We start from the raw sequence: 25905 nt of genomic DNA on the forward strand, positions 1-25905 counted from the left end.
CCTAAAGCTTAGAATATTTTGTTCTAGTTGGATACGATTTTGTCCACAATGTCATGCTGTATTGATGTTGGTACCATAGGAGAGATAACAGGCAAACTAAAAATTCTTCTACATTCTGTAATTGTGTAGACGTCATGTAAATTAAGTAATACAGATGTTTAACAAAAACTCTTGACCGTAGATCTATAAGGGTCCATTTGGTTACCAACTCTCCATCATTTAGCACCTCAAAGAACCACTTAAACACAGTCCCAGTAGAGCAGTGGTTCATCCGTGAAAATGCTCCACACGTCTCAGACTCTTCTCCCTTCTGGCTCCTAGACTGTGGAATGAACACCCCATTGCAATTAGAAACAGCAAACTCATTACAAATCTTCTGCCATAATATGAAGACTCACCTCTTCAGTCTCCACCTTAGCCTGTAGCACTTGCCCTATAGCCTCGACGACCTTGGACGTAGGTTCTCGGTTTACCTATGTTCCTCGATTACTATTATTTACATGCATTTGATGTATTACCTTGTGGTGTTCTTGCTTTCTGTAAGTCGCTCTGGATGTAGTGTCTCTGATTTGTTCCCAACCTCTTATTTTTCCTCTTTATTGCTTTTCTTTGTATGCCTCCCACACCCAAGACACACCTATCTGTTATTTGATTCATGGATAAAAGTAACGGATGATTGATAGTTAGAGCCCTGCAATCCTTACTTTGGCTCAAAACATAATTATGAAGTGATAAAGGACCCAGGATCTGAGTGACCCGTCTTCAGCAAAAAGATAACAGTAATTATAATGAAATGGAAGCCAGTATGGATTCAACAAACACAACTAAATGCTCTGCTGCAAGCTATCCTCCTGTCTGCCATTTAAAATATTAACCTGCAAAGAAATTACAGTGCATTTAAAATGCATCCGTGTAGTATTTTTTTAAAGGATGCGATGCGGATTAATTCTCTTTGTTCTCATTACGGTACTCATTTATAGAACAGCATTTTAATTTCCGCATGTGCAATTCATTCAGGCTTCAGGGCCAAATTGCAAACATTGAAAGTTTGATGAATAGCATAACAAAAGTATAAATTCCACCTTACTGACTCAGTCTGGCTGTTTAAGCACAAAACCTGCGCTCTGCAGTTGTAGCAACTCAACTAAATTGTGTGTGTGTGTGTGGGGGGGGGGGGGGGGGGGGGGGGGGGGGGGGGGGGGGGGGGGGATTCATGTTGAGGTTAGGATTACGCATTTAGGGCTTCTAATTTTGCGGCAGCGGCCCTTTTTCCTTAATTTGGGGATTTAGTATTGTGTAAGAGGCGTTCCCCCGTAAGAAATTCTATCTTGTGCCACCACCTAAATCCTTAAAACACCTACGCTACCCATTACATTATGCATAGGTGTGGTTTGGGCGTTACGCAACTTGAATCAATCAGTGTGCCGGGTACCATTCCCTTTAAGAGATCTATTATCCATAATCCATTATGCCCTGGATCTTTATTTTAGATACAGATCGTTGTATCTAACGTCAGTATCTGACTATTCTGCCATCCACTCTACGACCAACACAACTAAGTTGTGCTGCCCCCCCCCTCCCACCCCGGCCTTTCGGTATCAATGAAAACGGAATTTCGGGAAATCGGATTAATTAAATAGACTTTCACTGAACTACGGAAAAATCACATTGGAAATGACACCGATCTAGCATTTAATTGCCTTTCATTTGGTTGACACAAGTATCGGCTACGTGTTACTGATTATGGGGAATTACATATGTGCTGCGTAATGGGGTGATGAGGTGATCAAACTGAACGAGGGAATCGTGCACAATGAGCACAAGGAATTGACACTCTGCTGATTAGAGGGAAATTACAATCACAGATTTGTGGAGAATTAAGACAGAACGAGACCTCTGAGCTGTGAATGTTTTGCAACATGCATACTGTACGTCAAGCCGAGGCAGCTCCAACTCAGGTCGAAAACGCACTTTCCGTTGTCCTAAACCTGTGTGCATAAGATAGTAAATATAGGGAAAGCGCATCAACATGCCTGCAGACACACCTCTACCCACAAATATAGGTGTCGGCAAAATGAATAGTGGGTTGTGTGGCTGTAAGATAACGTTTACGCACAGTGGAAGCTCCTAAATGCGTAATTCACTGAAAATGTTTATTACTTGCGGATAAAGAATGGCATACGATGGAGCCCTTAGAGCTTAGGTTTAGAGGTTGGAGCTAGAATTATGCCTTAGTTTATGGCTTGGTTTTGAGCTGGTGTCATGCACCGTGTGCTTGTAGATTTGCACAACACGGGTGGCTGTGGCTCAGGAGGTAGAGCAGGTCGTCCAATGATCCCTGGGTTAACGGTTCGAATCCTGGCTCCTCCTGGCCATATGTCGAAGTGTCCTTTGGCAAGACACTGAACCCTACATTGCCTCCTCCAATGAGTTGGTCGGTGTGAGCTTGCCACCATTGGTGTGTGAATGTGGGAAGTGAGGACGCTGGCGTCGACTGTTCGCCACTTCACCTCCCAATGTATGAATGAATGAACCATTGTAAAGCGCTTTGAGCACTTGGCTATAAAAATGCAATTCATTCATTATTATTAACACAAGTATAGTAATCCAAAGCTGTGTGTGTTTCAGGGTATCGACGTGAAGTCCATGGGGCGTATCTTTGTGGGCCTGGTGAAGTGTGGCGCGTGGGGATGTTTCGACGAGTTCAACCGCCTGGAGGAGGCGGTGCTGTCTGCCGTCTCCATGCAGATCCAGGCCATCCAGCACTCCCTGAAGAACCACAAGCTGAACTGTGACCTGCTGGGCAAAGAGGTCGGCAGCACAGAGACACATGGCGTGCCGGTGTTCATTTTGATTTAGTTTAGCTCATAGTTTTTTAATAACATTAAATTTAGCTTTAGTCATATTTCAGTAATCTGAAATCTTTTAGACTAAATATAGACAACAGTATTTTGGTGGGCCTTGATGGCTGATTTTACACTTTTTTGCATGCTGAGAATAGCAGAGCTTGTAGATCTGCTATTTCCAGAGTGCAACGTTCATCCAGCCTGTCCCTCACTAACATTTTAGTCTATTTGTTGACAAAATTGTCAATCTATTTAGTTTTAGTCATCATAGCTTAGCTTTGATTCAGTTTTTACTTAATTTTCATCTGTGAAAAGTCGACCAAAATCTCTCATCATAGTTAGTCTGCAAAAGTAACACTGACGTACCGTACTCACACATCCAAGCACACAATCACACACAAAAATCGGTTTTACATTTGGATCATGTGTGTATCCAAAGATAACCTAGATTTATTAACGGACATATTTGTTTTTGACAAATGTTGGGCACATAAACATTTTAATTGTATTATTCCATGACGAATGATGCATTTTAATAACTGCTATGCAGTATGCATGATTTGTGGAACATATGACTTCCCAAAAGCTGTCATGAGCTTCGGTGTAGATGACACGAAAAAACAAACACATAGATTTGTGATTAATCTGTTTAAAAGTAAGTGTAGAAGTTGTGCGTACCAAAGCTTAGTGAATCAGGCCCAATGTCTATTGTCTTAAGCCCACAATATTATAGCAATACAAGTAAACACATTCATCTTGTTTCCAGGTACCACACACACACACACACACACACACACACACACACACACACACACACACACACACACACACACACACACACTATAGCAGAACATAATTATGCTGTCATGTTCCTGCTGAAATAGCCTGCATTGCCATAACCACTTAGACAATATTTTATACTTGATTGTACGGTGATGCGACATGGAGAAAATAGCTACAAGCTCACAAGGCGTGGGGATGTGACAGCTTGGTGTTTTCTGTAGAGGGAAACATGCAGGTGGTCTAGTGTAGAGCCCTGCAGGGCCTGGGGGACTCCAGGTTCCAGCTTGGCACAAGGCTGGGACTGCAGCAGCACACGTTGGCAGTCGACGACCATTAAACTGCTGGAGAGAACGCCAAAAACCTCAGTCAATCAAAAGATAACTGAAGGTGACTCGGCAGATTCCATTAACACCCCGAGCGGCATAAACGGAGTTCTCCGTCCTATCAAACAGTAACGCCCAGCGCTCTGGATGGAGATTAATACAATGACTGAGATTTATTGATATCAAAACCGATCAGATCGAAAATCTTAAAACGTGAATAACTCTTGATCTAAATCATTCCGTCCAATTCTAAGCAAAGATTATGTTTTAGATGGCCCATCGCGGTCCCGTTGCTAGTCGCCTTAGAATTAATCATACCTCCCGTTGTCGATCGCCTCGGGAGTGTTTTGACTACATCAAGCTACTTCAGCTACATCCGGGATAGCGCCTGGTGCGTTGCTAAATGTGCTCTGTTGCTGTAAATCGCTGGGCGCTCTGATTTAATGGTCCTAAATAACCCTGGGCGTTTAACACAGGCGTAGTATCAACTCAACTCAACTTTATTGTCACGTCGATGGCATATATTTCGGTCTCTGTCCACCACTTTTACTTTTCAGGATTCAAATTTAAAAAGTAGCAGATCAACAAGCTTGTTGCAAGCTTGCGGACTGCTACTTTAGATGCTTTTGTGTGATGCTGTATTATGATCAAGTAAAAAGACAAAGTTAAAACATGGTCTGTCTGGTCTGTCCCCCTCTCCCTATACCCCAGGTGGAGCTGGACCCCAACTCCGGGGTGTTCATTACCATGAACCCGGCGGGGAAGGGCTACGGCGGCAGGCAGAAGCTGCCCGACAACCTGAAGCAGCTGTTCAGACCCGTGGCCATGAGCCGGCCCGACAATGAACTCATCGCAGAGGTCATCCTCTACTCCGAGGGCTTCAAGGACGGAGAGATGCTGGGGCGCAAGCTGGCGGCCATCTTCAACCTGGCCAGGTAGCGTGTGTGTGTGTGTGTGTGTGTGTGTGTGTGTGTGTGTGTGTGTGTGTGTGTGTGTGTGTGTGTGTGTGTGTGTGTGTGTGTGTGTGTGTGTGTGTGTGTGTGTGATGGACTGGTTGACACCACAGGCACAGGTTGGTGTATTGATACATGTGTCATCATGCATTACCTACGTACCACATTTAAACACATCCTAATCACATAGTGTACGAATATGTACTTTTTGGCCTGCAGAATACGCCTTTGTGATGTCACTGATCACATGACCCCAAGTTCTAGACTAAACAGAAGGGGGAGACTTTTTTTATTAATGACATAGTTCAATGTTGAAAATGAGTGTAAGGCTTCGTACACTCCTACACAACAAATGTTCGGTCCGTGTGCAATGTCTGATTTCTGTTTGATTGCTGCTCCAATTCATTTTCAATGGGATACCAAACATTTTTGTTTGATGAGGGGGGAGCAATCAGCAATCAAACACAAATGTTTGATCAAACCATGTGACTCCCATTGGAAAAGCATTGTGGTTGCCCAAAAAACCCAAAAGACGACCAAACATTGCTTGATTGGTGTTTGGTCTGTGTGAATGAGGCCTTATTCCCCTTTAAGGGTTAGGTTTACAATTTAGTTATTATTAGCTGTGTGTGGGTGTCGCACACTGAAAATAGAAAATCTACAAGCTATTTTCGGTGGATGACTCCCATTTGCAACTAAGTACGCATAACTTGGATTTGAATGGCAAAAAAAACATGATAGGTCTATTCTTACAAAATACACAAATATTATCTGTCCGGAAACCTCATAATGTATGTCCAAAACTGTTCCTTTCAGAATTCATATTCAAAAGTATCAAATTGACAAGCTCTAAATGCGTCGCTTCTCTCAACGTTTCAAGCTAGCAGATCGGCTTCTTTTGATGCATTTGTATTAAGAAAAATCACACCCGTGTGAAGTAAGGGGCGCTAATATATTAAAGTCTAACTCATGTTGATGAGAAACACAAACATTAAACGCCATTAACAATAAAGAGACGATATAACGTAAATGACACATTATGACTTAAATGTTCCCTTCATTGTCAATGCGTTTACAAAACAAACTATTGAACTAAAGACAAACATTAAACCTGTGTATAGGAGGGGCTAGCGCCCCTCAAAAATAGAACAATGAGATATGAGGATTCGGTGCTATAGCGATGATATACAGTATCAATACATTGTGTTTTTGTGTCTCCAGGGAGCTGTTGACCCCCCAGCAGCATTATGACTGGGGTCTGCGGGCCTTGAAGACGGTGCTGAGAGGCTGTGGCAGTCTCTTACAGCAGCAGAGGAGGAGGAGCCATGACGGCAAGGACAAGAGTAAGAAACCACTCATATCGGTGTGAGCTCGCAAGACTACTTTGACGCCAATCTACTTTGAGCTAACCAGGAGGAGCCAGGGATCGAACCGGGAACTTTACCATTCCCAAGCAGCTGCTCTACCTCCTGAGCCTTTGCCGTCCCGGTGGCACGTAACGCTATTACAGGCACAAAAGAGTCGATGAAATCCTCTGTGAAAGAGTGCAGGTGTCTTCAAAGCAGCACCTGCTCTTCTGCCCGCCCACCCTCCTCCAAATCTTTGAATGCTGACTCATCGGCAACAATCCTCCTAATCCTCCTAAAGAAACCAAACAAAAACAAAACAAGTCTTTGAGTCCATTAAATCTTTCGATTCTTTGACCCTATGTCTCTTTGTCCTAATTATCTTCTCTCTCTGTGTCTTAGACTTTACCCAACCTCCCTCGCTCCCCTGTCCTCCCTCTGACCTATCTGTGTCTCTCTTTGATACCCGGCTTGTCGATATCTCTCATCCCCACTTTATTTGCACTTTCATCTCCCACACTCTCCTCCTCCTCCCATTCCTCTTTTCCTCCCCATTCTCTCTTAAGCTCTGTGTCTCTTTGACTCTCTCATCCCCATCTTTCTCATCGTCGTCCCATCTCTCTGTGCGTCTGTCTGTCTGTCTGTCTGTCTGTCTGTCTGTCTGTCCGTCCCATTTGTGCTTGTGGGGACGGAGAGAACAAAAGTATTGACAGACTCCTAAATCATGACAGTGTTTAGCACAGTTATAAAGGAGAATGGGGAGGGGAGCGAACGTTAGAGCGTAGCGCTAACGATCGGACAATTTAACTTTTGTAACCTCTATTTTCTTTCTGTCTCCTGTAGTAGCCATAAGATATGCGAAACCATATTTTACTGTGCATTTTAGATGATCTCTTTTCTCTTGTTTTTTTCCGGTCCGCAATGCCGTCAGCCCGTTGATCAATAACACACACACACACACACACACACACACACACAGTGGCACGGACTGACAGCGCCAAGAATAATGCTTTAATGTCCATTGTCCATAGACTAGTCTAGAGAATCTATCACCTTCAGAATAAATTATATAACTTGCCTGGTATTCCTTGCATGTCATGTCAGCAACTAAAACCTGTGTAGCCGATGAAACGGCTTTGTAGTTTGCATTGATGAGCTCAGAGCTCAGCTGCAATCAATCTAGTATTAAACGACCAATTATGCTCTGATGTAGGCTACAGAGTTGCGCCGGAATATATTTAATGCCATGCCATGATGATGCCACAAGTTCAATCGTTGAGTATCTTTTGTCACACGATGGTGTGATGTACAAGACCACAGATGAGACGCGTTGTCAGCTTGTAAGATCAGCCTCTGGCACAATGTACTAGTAAGAGTCGACGAAGCACAAATAAATCATGCAGGCAACAGTATCTCTCTCTCAAATAACGAGCGACATCACCTTGATACAATATAATCTGTGTGTTGCGTGCCCTGGCCCTGCTGCCTATTTTCATACCCAATCAGACTTTTCATAAAGTAGGCCTACTTCAACGAGATGATCACCTTCTCAGCGGAGATGGGGTCGGGGACACACAGCACTGCTCAAAGGGTGAAAGACCATGACAGCTAGGCCTATGTGAAAGACAGCGAAAAACGTTTTATACGGATGCAATATTCGGCGGCAGTGTGCAAACGTGATAGACATTACGTGAGGTCGATTATTTTTTTCCGTGCTCCGACATTCGCTCCGATAGTCCCGAAAAACACGCTCTGTGTCCAAACTTTTTTCGGAATAGCGTAGGCCTAGGCCTATATAAATTACCGCCCAGACAGAAAAAGTCCTATCTATCTGCAAAGGGAAAAAAAATCACACCCGTATGAACTGAGTGGTGCAAATCCCCCCCCCCTCCTCTCTCTCTCATTAGCAGGCAACAGTGCAGCACTAATACTATCTCTCTCTCTGTTTCTGGCACAACAGCGCCCCTACTGGTACTCATAGTCATATACTGGTGCTCATGGCCACATAGGTGAACACATAGGTGAACACGGACATTTCTGTTCCTTGGAGTGGTTGCACCACTCAAACAAGTTTGAGAACCACTGGACTAACTGTAGCACCCCTACACTGTGTTTTCCAGTCCAGGAGAGCAGTCTGGTGGTGCAGGCGTTGAGGCTGAACACCATGTCCAAGCTAACGTTTGCAGACAGCTCCCGGTTTGACGCCCTGGTGCGAGACGTCTTCTCTGGGGTGAGCTTCACCGATGTAGGGGAGCAGGCTCTGACGAGCACCCTGGAGCAGGTCTACAGAGAGGCCCGTCTGGAGCTCATACCCAGCCAGGTATGTGCTGTACTGGAATGAGGTTTACTACTATATTTGTGATTCCAGAACTTCATATTGAAACCGGAAGCAACTTGATGGACTTGAACTCCAACATTCCTAGTATTCATGGGGGGAACATTCACACCAAAATTGCTCATTTACAAGCTCACAACGCAGCATGTTGAGCCGCATTGTGAACTTGTAGATTGGCTATTTTTTTGTGAAGATATTTGGTGCAGACAGAATTTATTTGCAGTTGCATCTCGGGTCTGTTTTACTAATAATAAAGAGTTTAAGCCCTATATATTTGGTTTTACATACAGCAAATAGCAAAAATACCAGATCTACATGCTCATGATGGCTCACGTTGCGAATTGTTGTGAGGTTATAGAATTGTTCACCAACTCAGTGGTTGTGTGGCCACATGCTTGGCAAGGCTTGCTTACTTAATTTTCCATAGAATTGTGATGACAAACCCATAATATTGTGCGTGCGTGCGTCTGCAAGTGTGTGTGTTCGAGCTTCGGACAGACAGACAGACAGACAGACAGACAGACAGACAGACAGACAGACAGACAGACAGACAGACAAAAACAAATTCTGACAGATGGACGGATGGACAGACAAACATTTTTTCTTCATCTTCTGATCTCTTGCATGCAGATGAAGAAGGCTCTGGAGCTGTATGAGCAGCTCAAGCAGAGGATGGGCGTGGTGATCGTAGGACCCAGCGGAGCAGGGAAGTCCACGCTGTGGAGGATGCTCAGGGCGGCACTCAACAAGATGGGGAAAGTGGTGAGTTGCAGGGCAGAGGATCGTTGTGTATGTGTGTGTGATTGATTGATTGATTGATTGAAAATGTATTAACAGACTGCAGAATGGGTACAGTTCAAGGAAGGTACATGTTTCCAATTCAAAATCATGTAAAGACATGCAAATATTCACATCTATACGAAAAATAAAAACATCAAAAACACGTTTAAAAGGGAAAACGTGTACAGTATAGAAACATAGAGTGTGGTGGAGGGGGGGGGCACTTTTAATCTTTTATAGGGGCCAGTCTCGAATTGCAGCCGCCCATAAGTGCTCTTTGAGAGCGGTTTTGAAGGAAGGCTAGGGATTCACATTTCCTAATGGCTGTTGGTAGCTGCATTCCACATTTTAGTGGCATAGGAGCAAATTAAAGTTTATATCAAACTGGTGAGTTGCAGGGAAGAGGACCATCAGCTAAACTGGATTCTTCTTTGACGTGGTTATAGAACCAGTGATAGCCAATGATAGCCCCGGATATTGCTAGTGGGCCCCCAAATAATTGGCAAAACACTACGATTTTGATGATAACATTAGTTTAAATAATCAGCAGTCGTAATGTAAGTGCCTGCCCACCACCGTGGAGGTTGTGGTTTTGCATCCATTCACTTCCTTGTTTACGGGCCGACAAATCTATGGCGCTGTCCATGGTTTTGATCAGAACGCAGATGTTCTGTCCTAATTTCGGACTTAATCAAGCATCTAGTTTGGAATATTAACCCTTCTAAAGAGTTCAGATGAGGTAGCGCAAGGTAGTAATGGAACATTATACCTCGTGGTTTTGGGAGGAAATGGAAGGCAGGGCTTTTCATAGTAAAATGTGCCCATCTGCTACTCTAGCGTCTTTATTTGAAAGAAATCTTTTTTAAAACAAAATGTGCCTAATGGTGATGTCACTGGTGGACAGGTTTCTGAACTGCCCACATGCATCCTATGAGACACAAAAAAATGTGGTATTTCATCATGAACATTGGTGAGGACTAGTTATATGAAGATAAGTGGTGAAGTGGTCCTTTAACAGGTGAAGCAGTACACCATGAACCCCAAAGCCATGCCCAGACAGCAGCTGCTGGGACACATCGACATGGACACCAGGGAGTGGGCCGACGGGGTCCTCACACACAGCGCCAGGCAGGTGGTCCGAGAACCGCAAGGTTAGCAACTAAAACACCTCGTTACAGATCAGTGGTTCTCAACATTTTCTGAGTCAGTGACCACTTGAAAAAGCGTTCACGTGAATATCTTTTCTTTCACATCAAACTATTCATTTGCTGATGCCTCGTTCATAGTATTCATACAGGTTGCTACTTTTATTTCCGGTGCAAAATCTTGTTTCAAAACCAACCTTGTTTTGTCATACACAAAGCTCACAATGTATCGAATGAGCTTGTTATATCTGCTATTGTCTGTATTTTTGCATATTTCTGATTATTTCAAATTTGTTTCTCTCAGATCGACTTTTTTATTAAAATGGATATGTTTTTTGTTTTTTAATTATTACATTGATTTGTTTTATTAACTATTGCACCCCTAAAGGCATGTTTTATGTTCTTCAGAGGTGAGCTCGTGGATCGTATGTGACGGAGACATCGATCCTGAGTGGATCGAGAGTCTGAACTCTGTGCTGGACGACAACCGCCTGCTGACCATGCCCAGCGGCGAGCGCATCCAGTTTGGACCCAATGTCAACTTCCTGTTCGAGACCCATGACCTCAGTTGTGCCTCCCCCGCAACCATCTCTCGCATGGGCATGATTTTCCTCAGGTGAGCAATTTTAATCTTTGCGTGTGTGCGTGTGCGCGTGTGTGTGTGTGATGTTTGACTCTATATTTGGCCAAGATGTCAGCCTTATCCAACCCCAAGTGACTTTCATTATACATTTAAAGTTAAATATTTTAAAATATATAAAATGTGTATTTGGTGCTGAGCGGTCCAGCAGGGTTGCAAGACGAGCTCTAGTCTGGCATGGCCAGACTTATATCACTGTGTCAATATTTGTCTGGAATCTATGTGTAGAACCTGCATTTCCAAGGGGCAGATAAAAAAAAGTATACTGGTCCCTGATTGGTGCTCCACAACTTCGGGAGCAGGGAAATCGAATGACAACCAAGCTTTTTTGTTTGTTTGTTTTTTTTGCACTGGCTTTCCAGGCTATGAGCTCTAGTCTGGACAATGGCAGTAAAAACCTGTCCCTGTGTTTGTCTTGTCTCCCTCTGTTGCCATAGCGACGAGGACACGGATGTGGGGGCCCTGGTGAAGTCGTGGCTGAGTGGTCAGCCAGAGGAGTGTCGGGGAGCCCTGGAGAACTGGCTGGGAGACTACTTCCACAGAGCCCTGGACTGGGTGCTCAAACAGGTATATAGATAGACAATAAGTCATCACCTGGTCTTTAAGATACCTGTGCCCAAATATGTGTGAGTGACAAACACCATAAGGTGTTCCCCTAACCACGTTCTCCCAAAATGAAGCTAAAGAATGGGTTAAATGCATTCTACTATGCTGTCACCGACCTACCAAAAGAAACCCTACCCAAACTCAAAACTATCTAATATAATTCCTTACGTCAAACTACAATTGAAGTCCTTGAACATATTGATAGTATGATCATCGTGAGGATCAATGCGCATGCATCCCATAAGGATCCACTCATTGTCATTTCTGCTGCTTGTTTTCTCCGAAAAATGCTCCAAAGTTGTTGTTTCAGTCCAATCCGCTCGACGTTCAGATGTAAACTAAATAGTGATTTCTGATCGCATCGCGCAAGCCATATTACGGCTTGTGGTGAAAACTAAGACATGTCAGCTGCTGCTTGTGAAACCTTTTGCTCCTCCTCTTGCTGTATTGGGCTGTGTGGGCTTGAAGTAGTTGGCGCGAATTGCCTGGCTGCCTGTGGTCATTTCACATGAACACCAGGGGGCACTGAAAGTGTTAATGTGTGTGTACTTACTTGTACAGAAACATTTTGTGTTTGTTTTTTGCACACATACACTGTAAAATGTATACATTTGCAAATCGAGAGAATAAATTGTCTGTAGAATAAATGGAATGCAGAGTCCGGGCCGAAAACGTTTTCAGTTCGAGCCTCAGGTATTGTGAAAATACTGCCCCTAGCGGCTTAACGTTAAGGCAGACGGAAATGGAAGTGGATATGTTTAAGTTTGGGCGATATGCCAAAAATCGACCATCGTCTGCCCCAAAATCGCCGATTAACGATATATTTGGCTTTAAAGGCAATAATGTGAAAACAGCTAAGCTGCATATTGTAAACAGTCTTGGATAAAGGCGTTGTATAAATGCACCTTTTATCTCCCATGGGTCTAGTGCATTGGAAATGGGATTGACACTCAAAAAGCCCCTCCAACGTACTTTGATGATCATGTAACATGTAAGAGTATTCTCTCTCTCTCTCTCTCTCTCTCTCTCTCTCTCTCTCTCTCTCTCTCTCTCTCTCTCTCCCCCTTCCCATTTTTCCTCTGTATGTCCGTGTCTCTCATCCATCAGAATGACTTTGTGGTGGAGACCAGTCTGGTGGGCACGGTGCTGAACGGTCTGTCCCACCTCAGCAGTGTGACAGAGAGAGGCCAGTTCATTATGGGTTTAATCAGAGGCCTGGGGGGCAACCTGCACCTCAAAACACGCCAGGAGCTCGCTAAAGAGGTGACCACATGCTCTTCCTCAGACTTAGAACACTGGGCACTGGCTCTCAAAGTGGGAAACGCCTCAAACACCGCTCCTCGAGGTGTTTCCAGGGGGTCCCCAGCTAAATTAGTTTATATAGAATCAGTTTAACCACTTTAAACCTATACATCGGCTATTAGAAAATAGCAGATCTACGAGCTTGCAATTCATAGTGACACGTGAGCTTGTAGAAAAACTAAACAAAACAGTTTAACAACACACATCTAGTATGGGGGTCCCTACAGATGTGATTCCACAGCCAAATAAATATTAATTTGGGGGGCCCTTGACATGATAAATTATTAATGTCAATGAAATTGTGTTAATCAAATTGTTGGTTTAGTGATGTGTGTTATGTATAAATTATGTTTTTGACTGATGGCTTAAACACTTCCAAGATGTCTGCTTGGATTCAGATAACCCGTGGTGGGTATTGAGCATGGTTTTCACACAGATTACATGAATAATCAGTCACATAGATTAATTGAATAGTCAAATAAAACTAATGGTCATTAATTCATTATGTGTATGTTCATTAGTTGCAGTCATAATACAATTTGTGGTAGCAAATTTAACTAATGATAATTTGATACATAATGCCTTCATACATTACCATTGATGTGGTTGCGGCCAACATATATTCACTGGAGAAGCTTTCGGAGCCAACGGTTCCTGAGCCATGTGGCGGTCATCTCCTGTTACTATAGTGTAACTACTCGACTCTTGTTTTCCGGCCTTTTTGAATCTCATTTCTGATGAATACCACGTATTAATAAACAAAACTAGATAATCAAAACTAACACTAATAAAAACTAAACTAAACATAGGCCTTAAAAAATGCATATCTAAACTAAACTACCAAACCTGCTTTAAAAAACTAATTATAATAACTAAACTGAAAAAATGAAAGAAAAAATGCGAATAATCCTTTTTTGTTTTTGTTTTATCCCTCCAGGTGCTGAGCTGGGCCAGGGAGGCCCCTCCGGACCAGCAGAAGCCTCTGGACACGTACTATGACGCTGAGGCGGGCCGCCTGTGTGCCTACACACTGCGGGAGGCGGACCAGCTGGGTCTGGAGCAGCTGTACCACCCACACACCATGCCCGTCATCCAGACGGCCGACATGCAGCGAGGCCTGCACTGCTTCGCCCTGTGGCTGGCCGCTCCGCACCGACAACCCTTCATGGTGGTGGGACCAGAGGGCTGCGGAAAGGGGTGAGTACTGGGTTTATATATACACTGGTTTGAATCCTGGGTAAGGGATCGCAGTTCCGACAAACCTGATAGACAGACGCTGCATTGACAGCGGAGCTGCCATAAGTTTTGTCAGGAACACTAACTAAACATACCCGAGGCGGAGTTGGCGAAAGGGCCTTTCTGTGTGGACTTTGCATGTTCTCCTCGTGTCCCCTAGGGTAGTTACCCTCACAAAAACATGCAGTAATCCTGGTCTCTAAACTACCTCCCCCTGGCCAGCCGGGGCACCTGATGGAGGGGAAAGGAACTGGTCGGAATAACGTGTTCCTTCCACGCCCTACGTCCGGCCGGTTAAACTCTCCCCTGTCAGGTGAAAAGAAGCAGCTTGGACTCCTCATGCATAGAAGGAACCATGAGGTCAGTCCGCTGCCCCCCCAGGTTGGCAGAGGAAATGTAGCGCCCAGGATTACATTAGATAATTGTGGGATAAAACATAAAAATGAACTGAGTGGTGCAACCCCCCCTCCTCCTCCACCTCCACTCTCTCTCTCTCTCTCTCTCTCTCTCTCTCTCAGGTAACAGAGCAGCACTATCTCTCTCTGTTTCTGGTTGCACCACTCAAAAAGCAAAAAACACTAACTAAAATGAATGTAGTATGACAAGTTAACTCTCCTCTCCTGTCCAGCATGCTCCTGCGCTACGCCTTCTCGCGGCTGCGCTCCACCCAGGTGGCGGTCATCCACTGCAGTGCCCAGACGTCCTCTCGCCACGTCCTGCAGAAGCTCAGCCAGACGTGCATCCAGCTGAGCTCCAACATGGGCCGGGCCTACCGGCCCAAGGACTGTGAGAGCCTGGTGCTCTACCTCAAAGACATCAACCTGCCCAAACCCGACAAGTGGGGAACCAGCAACCTCATCGCCTTCCTGCAGCAGGTAAAAGAAACAAAAAAACATCATTTCATAGCATCGCTGTCCGACAGAAACCTTATATCTCCGAATATTTCAAATTTAAAATATATGAATGCTGTATTTTATACTTTATCATAGACTATGTTGTGCAAAAATAGAAAAAGTTTGCGTTTTTTTTGTTTTTTTTTACCTTTTGATTATCTTCAACTATAACGCCATGTGAGAAGAGGCTAGGACGTGCGGAATGTTGTTCAGGGTGTTTTCGGGAACGGAGAAGAGTCTTGGAGGCATGGATTGTTTTCCAGGGTGTTTTAGGGAAGGGAGATGAGAGGAGTGTTTACATTTTTGTTATATAATTTTTATCCCATGATTTTGCAACCCATTTTTTCACCCACTGTGTGTGCCATGCCCTTGATTGCCCTGTAGGCCATCAACAGTGATTTGTACTGTGGAAGCAGAGAACAGAAAGGGTCACAGTGTCAGCATGGGCACACTTGAGCCGACAGGCGTGGCCAAAGGAAGCTGATCCGACGTCTTTCCGGCTTTTTAGACAGCTGGTGGATGGAGAAGAAGGAACCCACGCAGCAGGTTGCCGCTGGGGCAAGCTTTTCCGGGAATCTGGCCGACGTGGCAACCTGCCGCATGCAGGGTGGAGCTTCGTTTCCATCCACCAGCTGTCTAAAAAGCCGGAAAGACGTCGGGAGTCGGCTTCCTTTGGACGCGCCTGTCGGCTCAAGTGTGCCCAGACCCAATGTGGAACATTGAGACTTGTCAACCAAGATTTAGAGACATTTGTCACAGCCAGGCACTCACTGAAAAATGATTTGATCCTAGTTCACCCCATGCCGTAAAAATAAAACACACAGAAAAAACATGAAGTCTGTTTAAGCACACTGAGGAAAGCCCAGTTAAAAACGTCAATGTGCAATATCTACTCCCCGAGGGAAGAATAGACGTGGATATGAAAAACTTCTGAGTACAGACTGCAGACCCTCTTTTATTTTTGGAATAATAGAGGATACTCGATAATACATGCTCCACAGTCCACACACACACCTATAAAAGTGACAACATGAACCATTGCGGCGTGTGAGAACAGTTTTTTGATTCTCTATTCGTTGTGAAATGTCTACAAAGATTTAGACACACTTGTCACAGCCAGGCAACCACTGAAAAAAACTAATATAATCTCTCTCTCTCTCTCTCTCTCTCTCTCTCTCTCTCTATATATATATATATATCCTGCTACCCTAATAGACAGGGGTACATGAGCACCTGGCCGTTCATTCGTGCTCTATCTCCGACCAAGCCACACTTCCACCACACATCTCTCTATGCAAAATAAAACCTGCACACTCCCACAAAAGACATAGACTACATTGCATTCGCCAAAAATGTCTTCTTTACTGTTTAAATATTACTTTTCTGAAACACGCTATTCTTGCTCAACCTCAACAGCCTACGTCAGAATCGTCATGTTGGCGTCTACTACGCCAACTACGTTCACTTAATGGGGCCAGTCCTTCACAGTGACACACGCGTTAGATCAACCACGCGACCGGGATGGTTTCTACCCCTCAATGTCGTGCCTACTCTACACTGCCATCCCAAGTCCCCTCCCCCTTTCACTGCTCCTGTGTGTGACCTGTGAACTACTCTCTGACTGCACTGTGGCTTGATTTATATGTGCGAGGTTGAAATGTAATGCACATAAATTAATTATAGGTCCAGCAAGCAAATCATGATTGTCTGTTTGTGCTCAATAGGTCACCATCACATTCCGATTTTAGGTGTTGTGTTTTCTATGACATTTATTTGGGCCAGTAGTTTCATATCTATCCTTTTTCCGACCAACACAGAACATGCTAACGGTGTTAGCGCGTTAGCATCCATCTTGCTTTTGATTTATATGTGCGAGGTGGAAATGTAATGCACATAAATTAATTATAGGTCCAGCAAGCAAATCATGATTGTCTGTTTGTGCTCAATAGGTCACCATCACATTCCGATTTTAGGTGTTGTGTTTTGTATGACACTTTGGCCAGTAGTTTCATATCTATCCTTTTTCCTTTGACCAACACAGACCATGCTAACGGTGTTAGCGCGTTAGCATCACACAGCTTACAGCGTCAGTGTTGCATGAATACTTTCAACCATGACAATGCCGACTACTTTTGCTACACACACTTCCCAAGGATTATGGAGATGTCTTTATTTTTTTTTTAAGGTTGAGAAATGAAATAATTATGGTCGTTTCTAATCTCAGCATTTCACAAGAGAAAGACGTGGATGCCTTTCGCTGCGCTGTTGGCGTTGCCATGTCTCATAGAAACAAGTAAATAGGTCTTTAAAAAGAATCCCAAAACAAGCGCATATAACAGGGGTCTGTAACCTATTTTAAATGAAGTGCCATGTTTTTATTTTCTAGATAGTGAGTCAGCCACAAGCTCACATCACAACAATAATCCATGTAATAATCACAATAACAATACTAATAATAATAATCATAATAATCCTGCTACCCTAATAGACAGGGGTACATAAGCACATGGCCGTTTATCCAACAGCTTTCTCCGACCCAACCACACTTTCACCACACATCTCTATATGCAAAATAAATTCGGCACACTCCCAGAATACATATAGGCTACATTTCATTGAAAGAAATGTCTTAATTACTGAATAAATATTACTTTTGTCAACCACGCCATTGTTGCTCAACATCACCAGCCTACGTCAGAATCGTCATGTTGGCGTCTACTACGCCAACTACGTTCACTTATTGGGGCCAGTCCTTCACAGTGACACACGCGTTAGATGAACCACGCGACCGGGATGGTTTCTACCCCTCAATGTCGTGCATTTGCTGCGCCCTTCTAATGCTGCGCCACGCCTACTCTATACTGCTCCATGCGACTCGAACAGCGTCAGCAGCAGCAGCTCCGAGCCTCCGTCAGAAAGGCTGCCCACAGCACTGCACAGCCCCACACCCAAATGAATCGAATGAATGAATAAGGCGCTTATATCGCTATTGCTCAGTGGATGGGACATTTACATTAAAAGCAATCGGATGGACGCGTGGATAACGGCATGGTTGTGTGCAATCGGAGGGAAAGCTTCCATAATCCATATAGCTTCCATGCTAGCTGCTTCAGACACAGGGGAGGGGAGGGAGAAATAGTGCGAAATAGCGCTTATGCAACAATTACCCTAAAACACAAACACCTCAACTCGATGTCATTGTGAATAAGAATTTCGAGCGAAATAATAATTTTTGGAAGGACACTTTCACCCAGTATGAAGCTAAATGTGGAAGCCGTGTGTGTCACACCAAAACGGCTGACCTATAGAATCCTGTAACCAGCCTCTCGCACTGCCTGCGAGTTGGCTCCGTCTAAGGCTCCGTCTTATGAGCAAATTTAGAACTTCCGGTCTGACAGCTAGCAGATTTAAGACATCCGGTTGCTTTCAGAATAAAATAAGATTATTTAATTCGTTAATTAAATAATTTTTACATTACATTATTAGTATTATTATTACATTACAGTTATTGTAAAGACACACATTATGTTTCTGTGTAAAAATAAGTAATTAAATAACATAAAAAAGTTATCTAAATGGATAAATGCTATTCACTGGAGTGCATGGACTTTATAAAGTGGACACTGGACAAAAGACGGCTCCGCCAGGCAACTATCTGGACATACCCACGCGTTTGGGAAGATGTCCTCTACCACCCCACAGTCTCCGCTAAGCGGGAGAGGTGTAAAATTCACAGCAGCAGAGCTTCTACTGGGGTCAATGCAAAAAAATGTACCGTTTCCGGACCCAGAATGGACACTGGACAAAGAGGCCTCCGCGAGGCAACTATCTGGACATACCCACGCGTCCGGGGAGATGTCCTCTACCACCCCACAGTCTCCGCTAAGCGGGAGAGGTGTAAAATTCAGAGCAGCAGACCTTCTATTGGGGTCAACACTCAAAAAAGTGCCGTTTCCAGACCCAGAATGGACACTGGACAAAGAGGCCTCCGCGAGGCAACTATCTGGACATACCCACGCGTCCGGGGAGATGTCCTCTACCACCCCACAGTCTCCGCTAAGCGAGAGAGGTGTAAAATTCAGAGCAGCAGAGCTTCTACTGGGGTCAATGCAAAATAAATTACCGTTTCCGGACCCAGACTGGACACTGGACAAAAGACGGCTCCGCGAGGCAACTATCTGGACATACCCACGCGTCCGGGGAGATGTCCTCTACCACCCCACAGTCTCCGCTAAGCGGGAGAGGTGTAACATTCAGAGCAGCAGACCTTCTATTGGGGTCAACACTCAAAAAAGTGCCGTTTCCAGACCCAGAATGGACACTGGACAAAGAGGCCTCCGCGAGGCAACTATCTGGACATACCCACGCGTCCGGGGAGATGTCCTCTACCACCCCACAGTCTCCGCTAAGCGAGTAAATGGGTGCTTATATTTCTATGTGAAATGTGGTGATGCTGGCATCACAATAGATGCCAGCATCACGCTGCCTCCGTCTAATAAGCACATTTACAACTTCCTGTTTGGAAACCGAAACAGATGCTTCTGACATTTGCCTGTGCGTGCTTAATCGTTGTACTTCTGAACACATTTCCCAAATCTCAGTGATTTATCCACACATCGCTCTGTGTGTGTGTGTGTGTGTGTGTGTGTGTGTGTGTGTGTGTGTGTGTGTGTGTGTGTGTGTGTGTGTGTGTGTCGCGTCGCCCTCCAGCTGCAATTGCGAGTGTGCGCTGTGTGCAGGGCACACTACTGAGTTTAAAACCACAGCTGAAACATGAAGTGGAGTCTGTCAATTCCCGCAATTTCCTTCTTCCCATATTGCGCTGCAACGACACTAGGATTGAGCCCCCCGAAGGGGGGCGAAATTCTAGTATATATAATCCCTTGCAACAATAAACAATAAAGCCATAAACTCAGTTTTCAGACACACTTTTGATGAAAATGGACGATAAATAAATAAATGGTGCATTACATTCACAATTTCACACACAAACAACAAAGGAAACCATACAAGGCACCAACCTGCGCATCAGGGCCAGCTACAGTATAGGGGTTCAGTGTCTTGCTCAAGAACACTTCGACATGTGTTTTGAGATATTTTAGTATTTCAAAGTGTCTGTGATGTCACAGACACTGGTCACACTTCCTTCCTTGACTACATCTTGTCTCAGTAAGACAGCCCCTCCCCCTCTCCACAAGGTGGGGTCATAGAGCTATACTATTATCTAGACAACGGATTGAGGAGCGACAGCCTCGCCCCCTGCTGTTCACTTCAATGGAAGTTGCTCAGTGGCGTTTTGAGGCACCCGGAAGAACAACAATGTCTTACGGGCAGTACCCCTCGAGCGCTGATATGATTGGTTGGCTCCTATCATAGTACCCCTCGCGCTGTTCTTGTGGTACCTCTGCGTCACGTCCTACATCACGATTCATTCATAAATTTAACCTGGGCCCAGCCCGCCTGCAGTAACATATTTTGACCAGTAGGGGGCCGACTTCAATGTTGCCCAGCCATTCTGGGGGCTTGAGTGGGGTGAGTGCACCAAAGCATTATGGTCATTGTAGTAATCCAGTCAAAACCCTAGTAGTCAAACACACAAACTGCATTATTTTTGCAAATTTTTAAATTGTGCTACTGTTATCTACTACAACTACTATTAACAATGAGTAACACAGGATGAGCCCAGGAACCTTACAACTCCCAAACTGTTGCTCTACCTCCTGAGCCACTGTCACAGTACACTTGAAGTTGTCAGTAATCCAGCTCCGTCTATCCCTTTGTCTCTGTCTGTCTCTCTATCCTCCAGGTGTTGACATATCATGGTTTGTCTCTGTCTGTCTCTCTATCCTCCAGGTGTTGACATATCAGGGTTTGTCTCTGTCTGTCTCTCTGTCTTCCAGGTGTTGACATATCATGGTTTGTCTCTGTCTGTCTCTCTGTCTTCCAGGTGTTGACATATCAGGGTTTCTATGATGAGAACCTGGAGTGGGTGGGTTTGGAGAACATCCAGGTGGTGGCCTCCATGTCAGCTGGGGGCGCCATGGGCCGACACGCACTCACCACACGTTTCTCCTCCATAGTGCGCATTTGCACCATAGAGTGAGTATGCAGCCATTCATCTTCCTACTTCCTACTTACTACTACTAACATAAGTCTCGTTTACAGTTGTGCATCAATCTACAGGTATAATTTAAGACAGTGGTTCCCAAACTTTTTCATGTCAAGGACCCTCAAATTGACACTAATTAGCCCATGGACCCCCGATTTGAAAATATATGCCAGGGACCCCCCATAAGAGAAGATTTTTATGGCTCAAGCAGTGATTCTCAACCCGTTTCAAGGACCCCCCCCCCCAGTTTGACATGCATATTAGTCTACAGACCACCCATTTTAATGGCATTTCTATCTCTGGGACCCCCAATTTATATTGGAAAATCTAAGTTAATTTAACTCTGAGAGTGTACAAATGGAACCAAATGGACCTGTTTGGTTACATTTGTACACTCTTGGAATTACAGACCCATAAGGGTTCATTTGGTTCCAAACTATCATTTAGCTGGGACTGGAACTCCCTCCTCGAGGATCCCTGGCGGTCGCCAGACCCCACTTTGGGAACCACTGAATTAAGAAACTCACTCTGGCCAGGAAAAATAAATTAATGATGCAAAAAGCTAGCTTGGCAACATGGTACTTGGCGGTGGCTGGCATATTTTTGGCAACTGGTTGTATGGTGCAAGAGTTGTCAAGGGTTAGTTTCCAGATTTAACTACGGTAATTTTACGAATGTTGGATGAATTTATCATAATACCAGTTCCCAAATCAATAGACTTTCTGAGTGCCCTAAGAGCACCAGTACATCCATCTGAGAAACAATTAAGCAATACTTCTCTTCTCTCTTCCTGTAATAATAACAGTCTCCCTGCCTTCTCTCCGTCTGTTCCTGTCTTGCTGTGTTCCTAGTTACCCAGACAGGGAACAGCTGCAGACGATCTACTCAGCATACCTGCACCCAGTGCTGCAGCACAGCCTGGGCAGCGAGGCATCCTGGGCCAGCATGAGGAAGACCCAGCAGCTGGCAGGCTCTATGGTGCAGGTCTATGAACAGGTATAATACACCATGAATACAGTAGATGACTTTATACACTTATAATGTGGTCACTGGCTCTATGGACAGTCATAATACATCACAGTACGGGCTCTATGAACAGTCATAATACATCACAGTACAGGCTCTATGAACAGTCAATACATCACAGTACATGCTCTATGAACAGTCATAATACATCACAGTACGGGCTCTATGAACAGTCATAATACATCACAGTACAGGCTCTATGAACAGTCAATACATCACAGTACATGCTCTATGAACAGTCATAATACATCACAGTACAGGCTCTATGAACAGTCATAATACATCACAGTACAGGCTCTATGAACAGTCAATACATCACAGTACATGCTCTATGAACAGTCATAATACATCACAGTACAGGCTCTATGAACAGTCAATACATCACAGTACGGGCTCTATGAACAGTCATAATACATCACAGTACGGGCTCTATGAACAGTCGTAATACTCACTGTAGCTCTGAACAGTTGTAATACAGACACTACTGCATTACAAGTGTCTTTACTGCTGTGTAAACATTATGGGAATGTTATATGTCTCTTGGAACATTTACGCTTTTATTAGCTTAATATACCATAATTGGAATTAATTGCATAGTTTAATCTGAATCAGTCACCGCCCTAGTGGAAGTGTGGGTGGGAGTGGAAGTGGCTATTGATATCAGTGCAAAAACTTCACACATCAATGTAAAGTTAGAGAAGGTCATAGCAAATGGGGTTACAGTCTGCCAGCTTCAATACGCCCGGCTAGCTCAGTCGGTAGAGCATGAGACTCTTAATCTCAGGGTCGTGGGTTCGAGCCCCACGTTGGGCGCAGGCTTTTAATGACACAGGAATCACTCACACACACATCTCATGCCCCATGCCCCGCAGACACCTAATTCAAAGGTGCTTTATTGCCTTATGGAAACATTTTGAGGCTTGAGGATACGATTGCATTGCCACTACTGGACTAGTGAATTTATGTACCGGTACAACAAATATATATTTAAAATGCAACTAGAAATTATTGTTCCTAAAGAAACAATGTGGGCTCGCTTCAAGCCAAAAAATAATAGTATAAAAATCCCTCCCGTGTTAAGTGAGGGGCGCCTCTTATCATCGTACATCATCATGACGTAAAATAGACACTACCGGTATGTGTATTTGCTCAGACACTATGATGTAAAAATGTCCATTCATTGTCAATGGGAATTCAATGTTTGTATAGGACAAAGTTTGTGCACACACACCAAAAGCTGGATATAGGAGGGGCGCCCCTCAACAATAGTGGAGGAGCTTAGGTAGAGATAAGGATGATTTTGTGCTAATTTGTCTAAAAGCACCACATTTGTACAAATGTAGCCCAGGGCATGCTCGAATGATTTAGCTAGGGTGCCCAAGCCGGCGACCTTCGGGGTCACCACAGCGTCCACATCCAAATGGCCACCATTAACAATTTATGTAAGGCAACATTTTCAAAATTTCATCATGCTTTTATTAGCGTGTGACGTGTCAGGGCTCCCGGTCGCTAGGCAACGCTCAAGTTCGGTGTGTTTTTCCCTCCCCTGACTCTGATTCTAACGATGATCACATTAGCTATAGCCGATTCTCGCTAACCCGAAATAGAGCGCTGTCAATAGTGGCGGTAGCCGACAGTGCCGGAGGTTTTTGTGGCGGTCAATGAGTTATAAATAACCATGGCCATTGACAATGCATTGGGCACTTAAAGTTAAATATTTAAAAAAACTGCTAATTATTTCAAAGTAACAATTTCAACCGTGCATTTCCACAGTAAGGTGGATTTTTTAAATTGTGAATTGAGTTTCTTGTTGAAAGTATGAAGAAGTGTACCAAAATCTTCCATTGACTTCCATTATAATTTGAAAAACTACAAAACATTTGAAATATTCATGTACACCTTTTCTAAGTGAAAGTGAACACCTGTTGGCATTGTCTGAAGACAGGCTGTTTGTGGATGTGTGTGCGTGTCAGGAATCAAGGTTTCGTGTGTGTGTGTGTGTGTGTGTGTGTGTGTGTGTGTGTGCGCGCACGTGCGAATGTGTGAAATCAGCATGTTTGAGGTTCATGGCCTTAGTCAATATTAATGTTTGCTACCAAAGTCGTGTGTGTACTGTATGTGCTTCTCAGGTGAAGGCCAAGTTTACAGTAGATGACCACAACCACTACCTCTTCACCCCCTGTATCCTCACACAGTGGGTGCTCAGCCTGCTGCGATACAACCTGACTGCAGGTAACACACACACACACACACACACACACACACAAGGACCTCATCTTCATAAAATGTGCTGCCTCTGTATCCCAGTGTAAAATCCAATCCCACCATGGTGTGTCACACTGGTTTTGATGCCACAATCAAAGGGACGGCAGCAGATATCTTCTTTCCCTGTTGGTTCACTTTTTACCTTGGAAGTCCCTCAACTCTTGCTCTCACCTTCCCTTCTGTTCCATCCCCCCTCTCTCTCTCTCTCTCCCCCCTCTGTCACTCGTCTATCTATCCCTCTTTCATCATCTTCTCCTCTGCCTGTCGCTCCACTCCTCTCCCCCAGTGCAATGTGTTGACACAGTGATAGTGGGTCCAATCATTTATTTTAATTAAACGCGCCAGCGAACAAACTTATTATTTTTTTCTCCTGTGCTCATCATATTTTTCTTTTACTTACTCTTTTCCTTTCCCTTTGCTGCTTATCTTCCACTGGGTATGTAACAACCTCTTCTCTCTGTGTCTCCTCAATTGTTCATTGTGCATTGTGTCTATGTGTTTGTGTGGTGAGAACAACTGTGTGCATTTGTTTATGGACATAACTGTAGATTATGTCTTGTAGAGTAGACCTCATACTGTACTTTATATTCCATATAGATCCATTTAACTAAATGTCTTATCTGTGATGCCACTGCACCTCATTCTGTGTGTGTGTGTGTGTGTGTGTGTGTGTGTGTGTGTGTCCATGTCACTGACTTCAATATTGAAAATGACGGCGCTGCTAGTGAACACAATCTGGCTCAATGTAATATCACAAATTGTGAGCACAGCTGTCTTTTGGGATTACTTTAATGAAGGAGGACACTTCTGTTTTTAAGTAGCGGCACTCATTGAGGGTCTGCAGTGGATCAGGGGTAGAGTGACCAGATGGCAACCGCAAGGTTCCCAGTTCGAACCCTGGCTCCCCCAGAGTTAGTGTCAACGTGTGAACCCCTAATTGCTCCCGATGTGCAGGTTATTGGTGCCTTGCATGGTTTCCTCCGGCATCGATGTCTGTGTGTGTGAATGTAATGCACAATCTATGTAAAGCACCTTGGATATAGGTGCTATATAAATGCACCATTTACTCGGCTGATTCTTGAGGCCTGCATTCAGTTCAATCCTTAATTGAGATGAGGTCATTCAATGTACAGTACAGGTACAGTACAGCAAAAGGTATTTATTTTTGCATCTCCCCACAGAGCAAACATGTCAGTAAAGTGATACATTAAATACAGGTCAGTAAGTAAATGCAGGTATGAGCAGTAGACATTACATATAATAAATAAGTAAGGGTATAATTAGGACATAAATAAAGAATTCTACCACATTACATAG

At 44.2% G+C, this 25905-nt stretch overlaps 1 protein-coding gene across 1 annotated transcript in view; it reads left to right on the top strand.

Annotated features, from left to right (window-relative positions):
• The window catches only part of dync2h1 (dynein cytoplasmic 2 heavy chain 1), a 268404-nt gene that overhangs the window by 43172 nt on the left and 199327 nt on the right, over positions 1-25905 (top strand). The window contains exons 38-51 of the mRNA XM_080771399.1: positions 2629-2811; positions 4664-4887; positions 6127-6248; positions 8372-8571; positions 9217-9348; positions 10385-10517; positions 10920-11127; positions 11589-11718; positions 12865-13020; positions 13997-14256; positions 14924-15170; positions 21136-21287; positions 22149-22293; positions 24453-24555. Of these exons, the coding sequence (XP_080627525.1) occupies positions 2629-2811; positions 4664-4887; positions 6127-6248; positions 8372-8571; positions 9217-9348; positions 10385-10517; positions 10920-11127; positions 11589-11718; positions 12865-13020; positions 13997-14256; positions 14924-15170; positions 21136-21287; positions 22149-22293; positions 24453-24555 (2395 nt within the window). The remainder of the gene's footprint in view (positions 1-2628; positions 2812-4663; positions 4888-6126; positions 6249-8371; positions 8572-9216; positions 9349-10384; positions 10518-10919; positions 11128-11588; positions 11719-12864; positions 13021-13996; positions 14257-14923; positions 15171-21135; positions 21288-22148; positions 22294-24452; positions 24556-25905) is intronic.

This window comes from Protomyctophum bolini (assembly GCF_963924005.1).
Source record: "Protomyctophum bolini genome assembly, chromosome: 9".
Classification (NCBI taxonomy): domain Eukaryota; kingdom Metazoa; phylum Chordata; class Actinopteri; order Myctophiformes; family Myctophidae; genus Protomyctophum; species Protomyctophum bolini.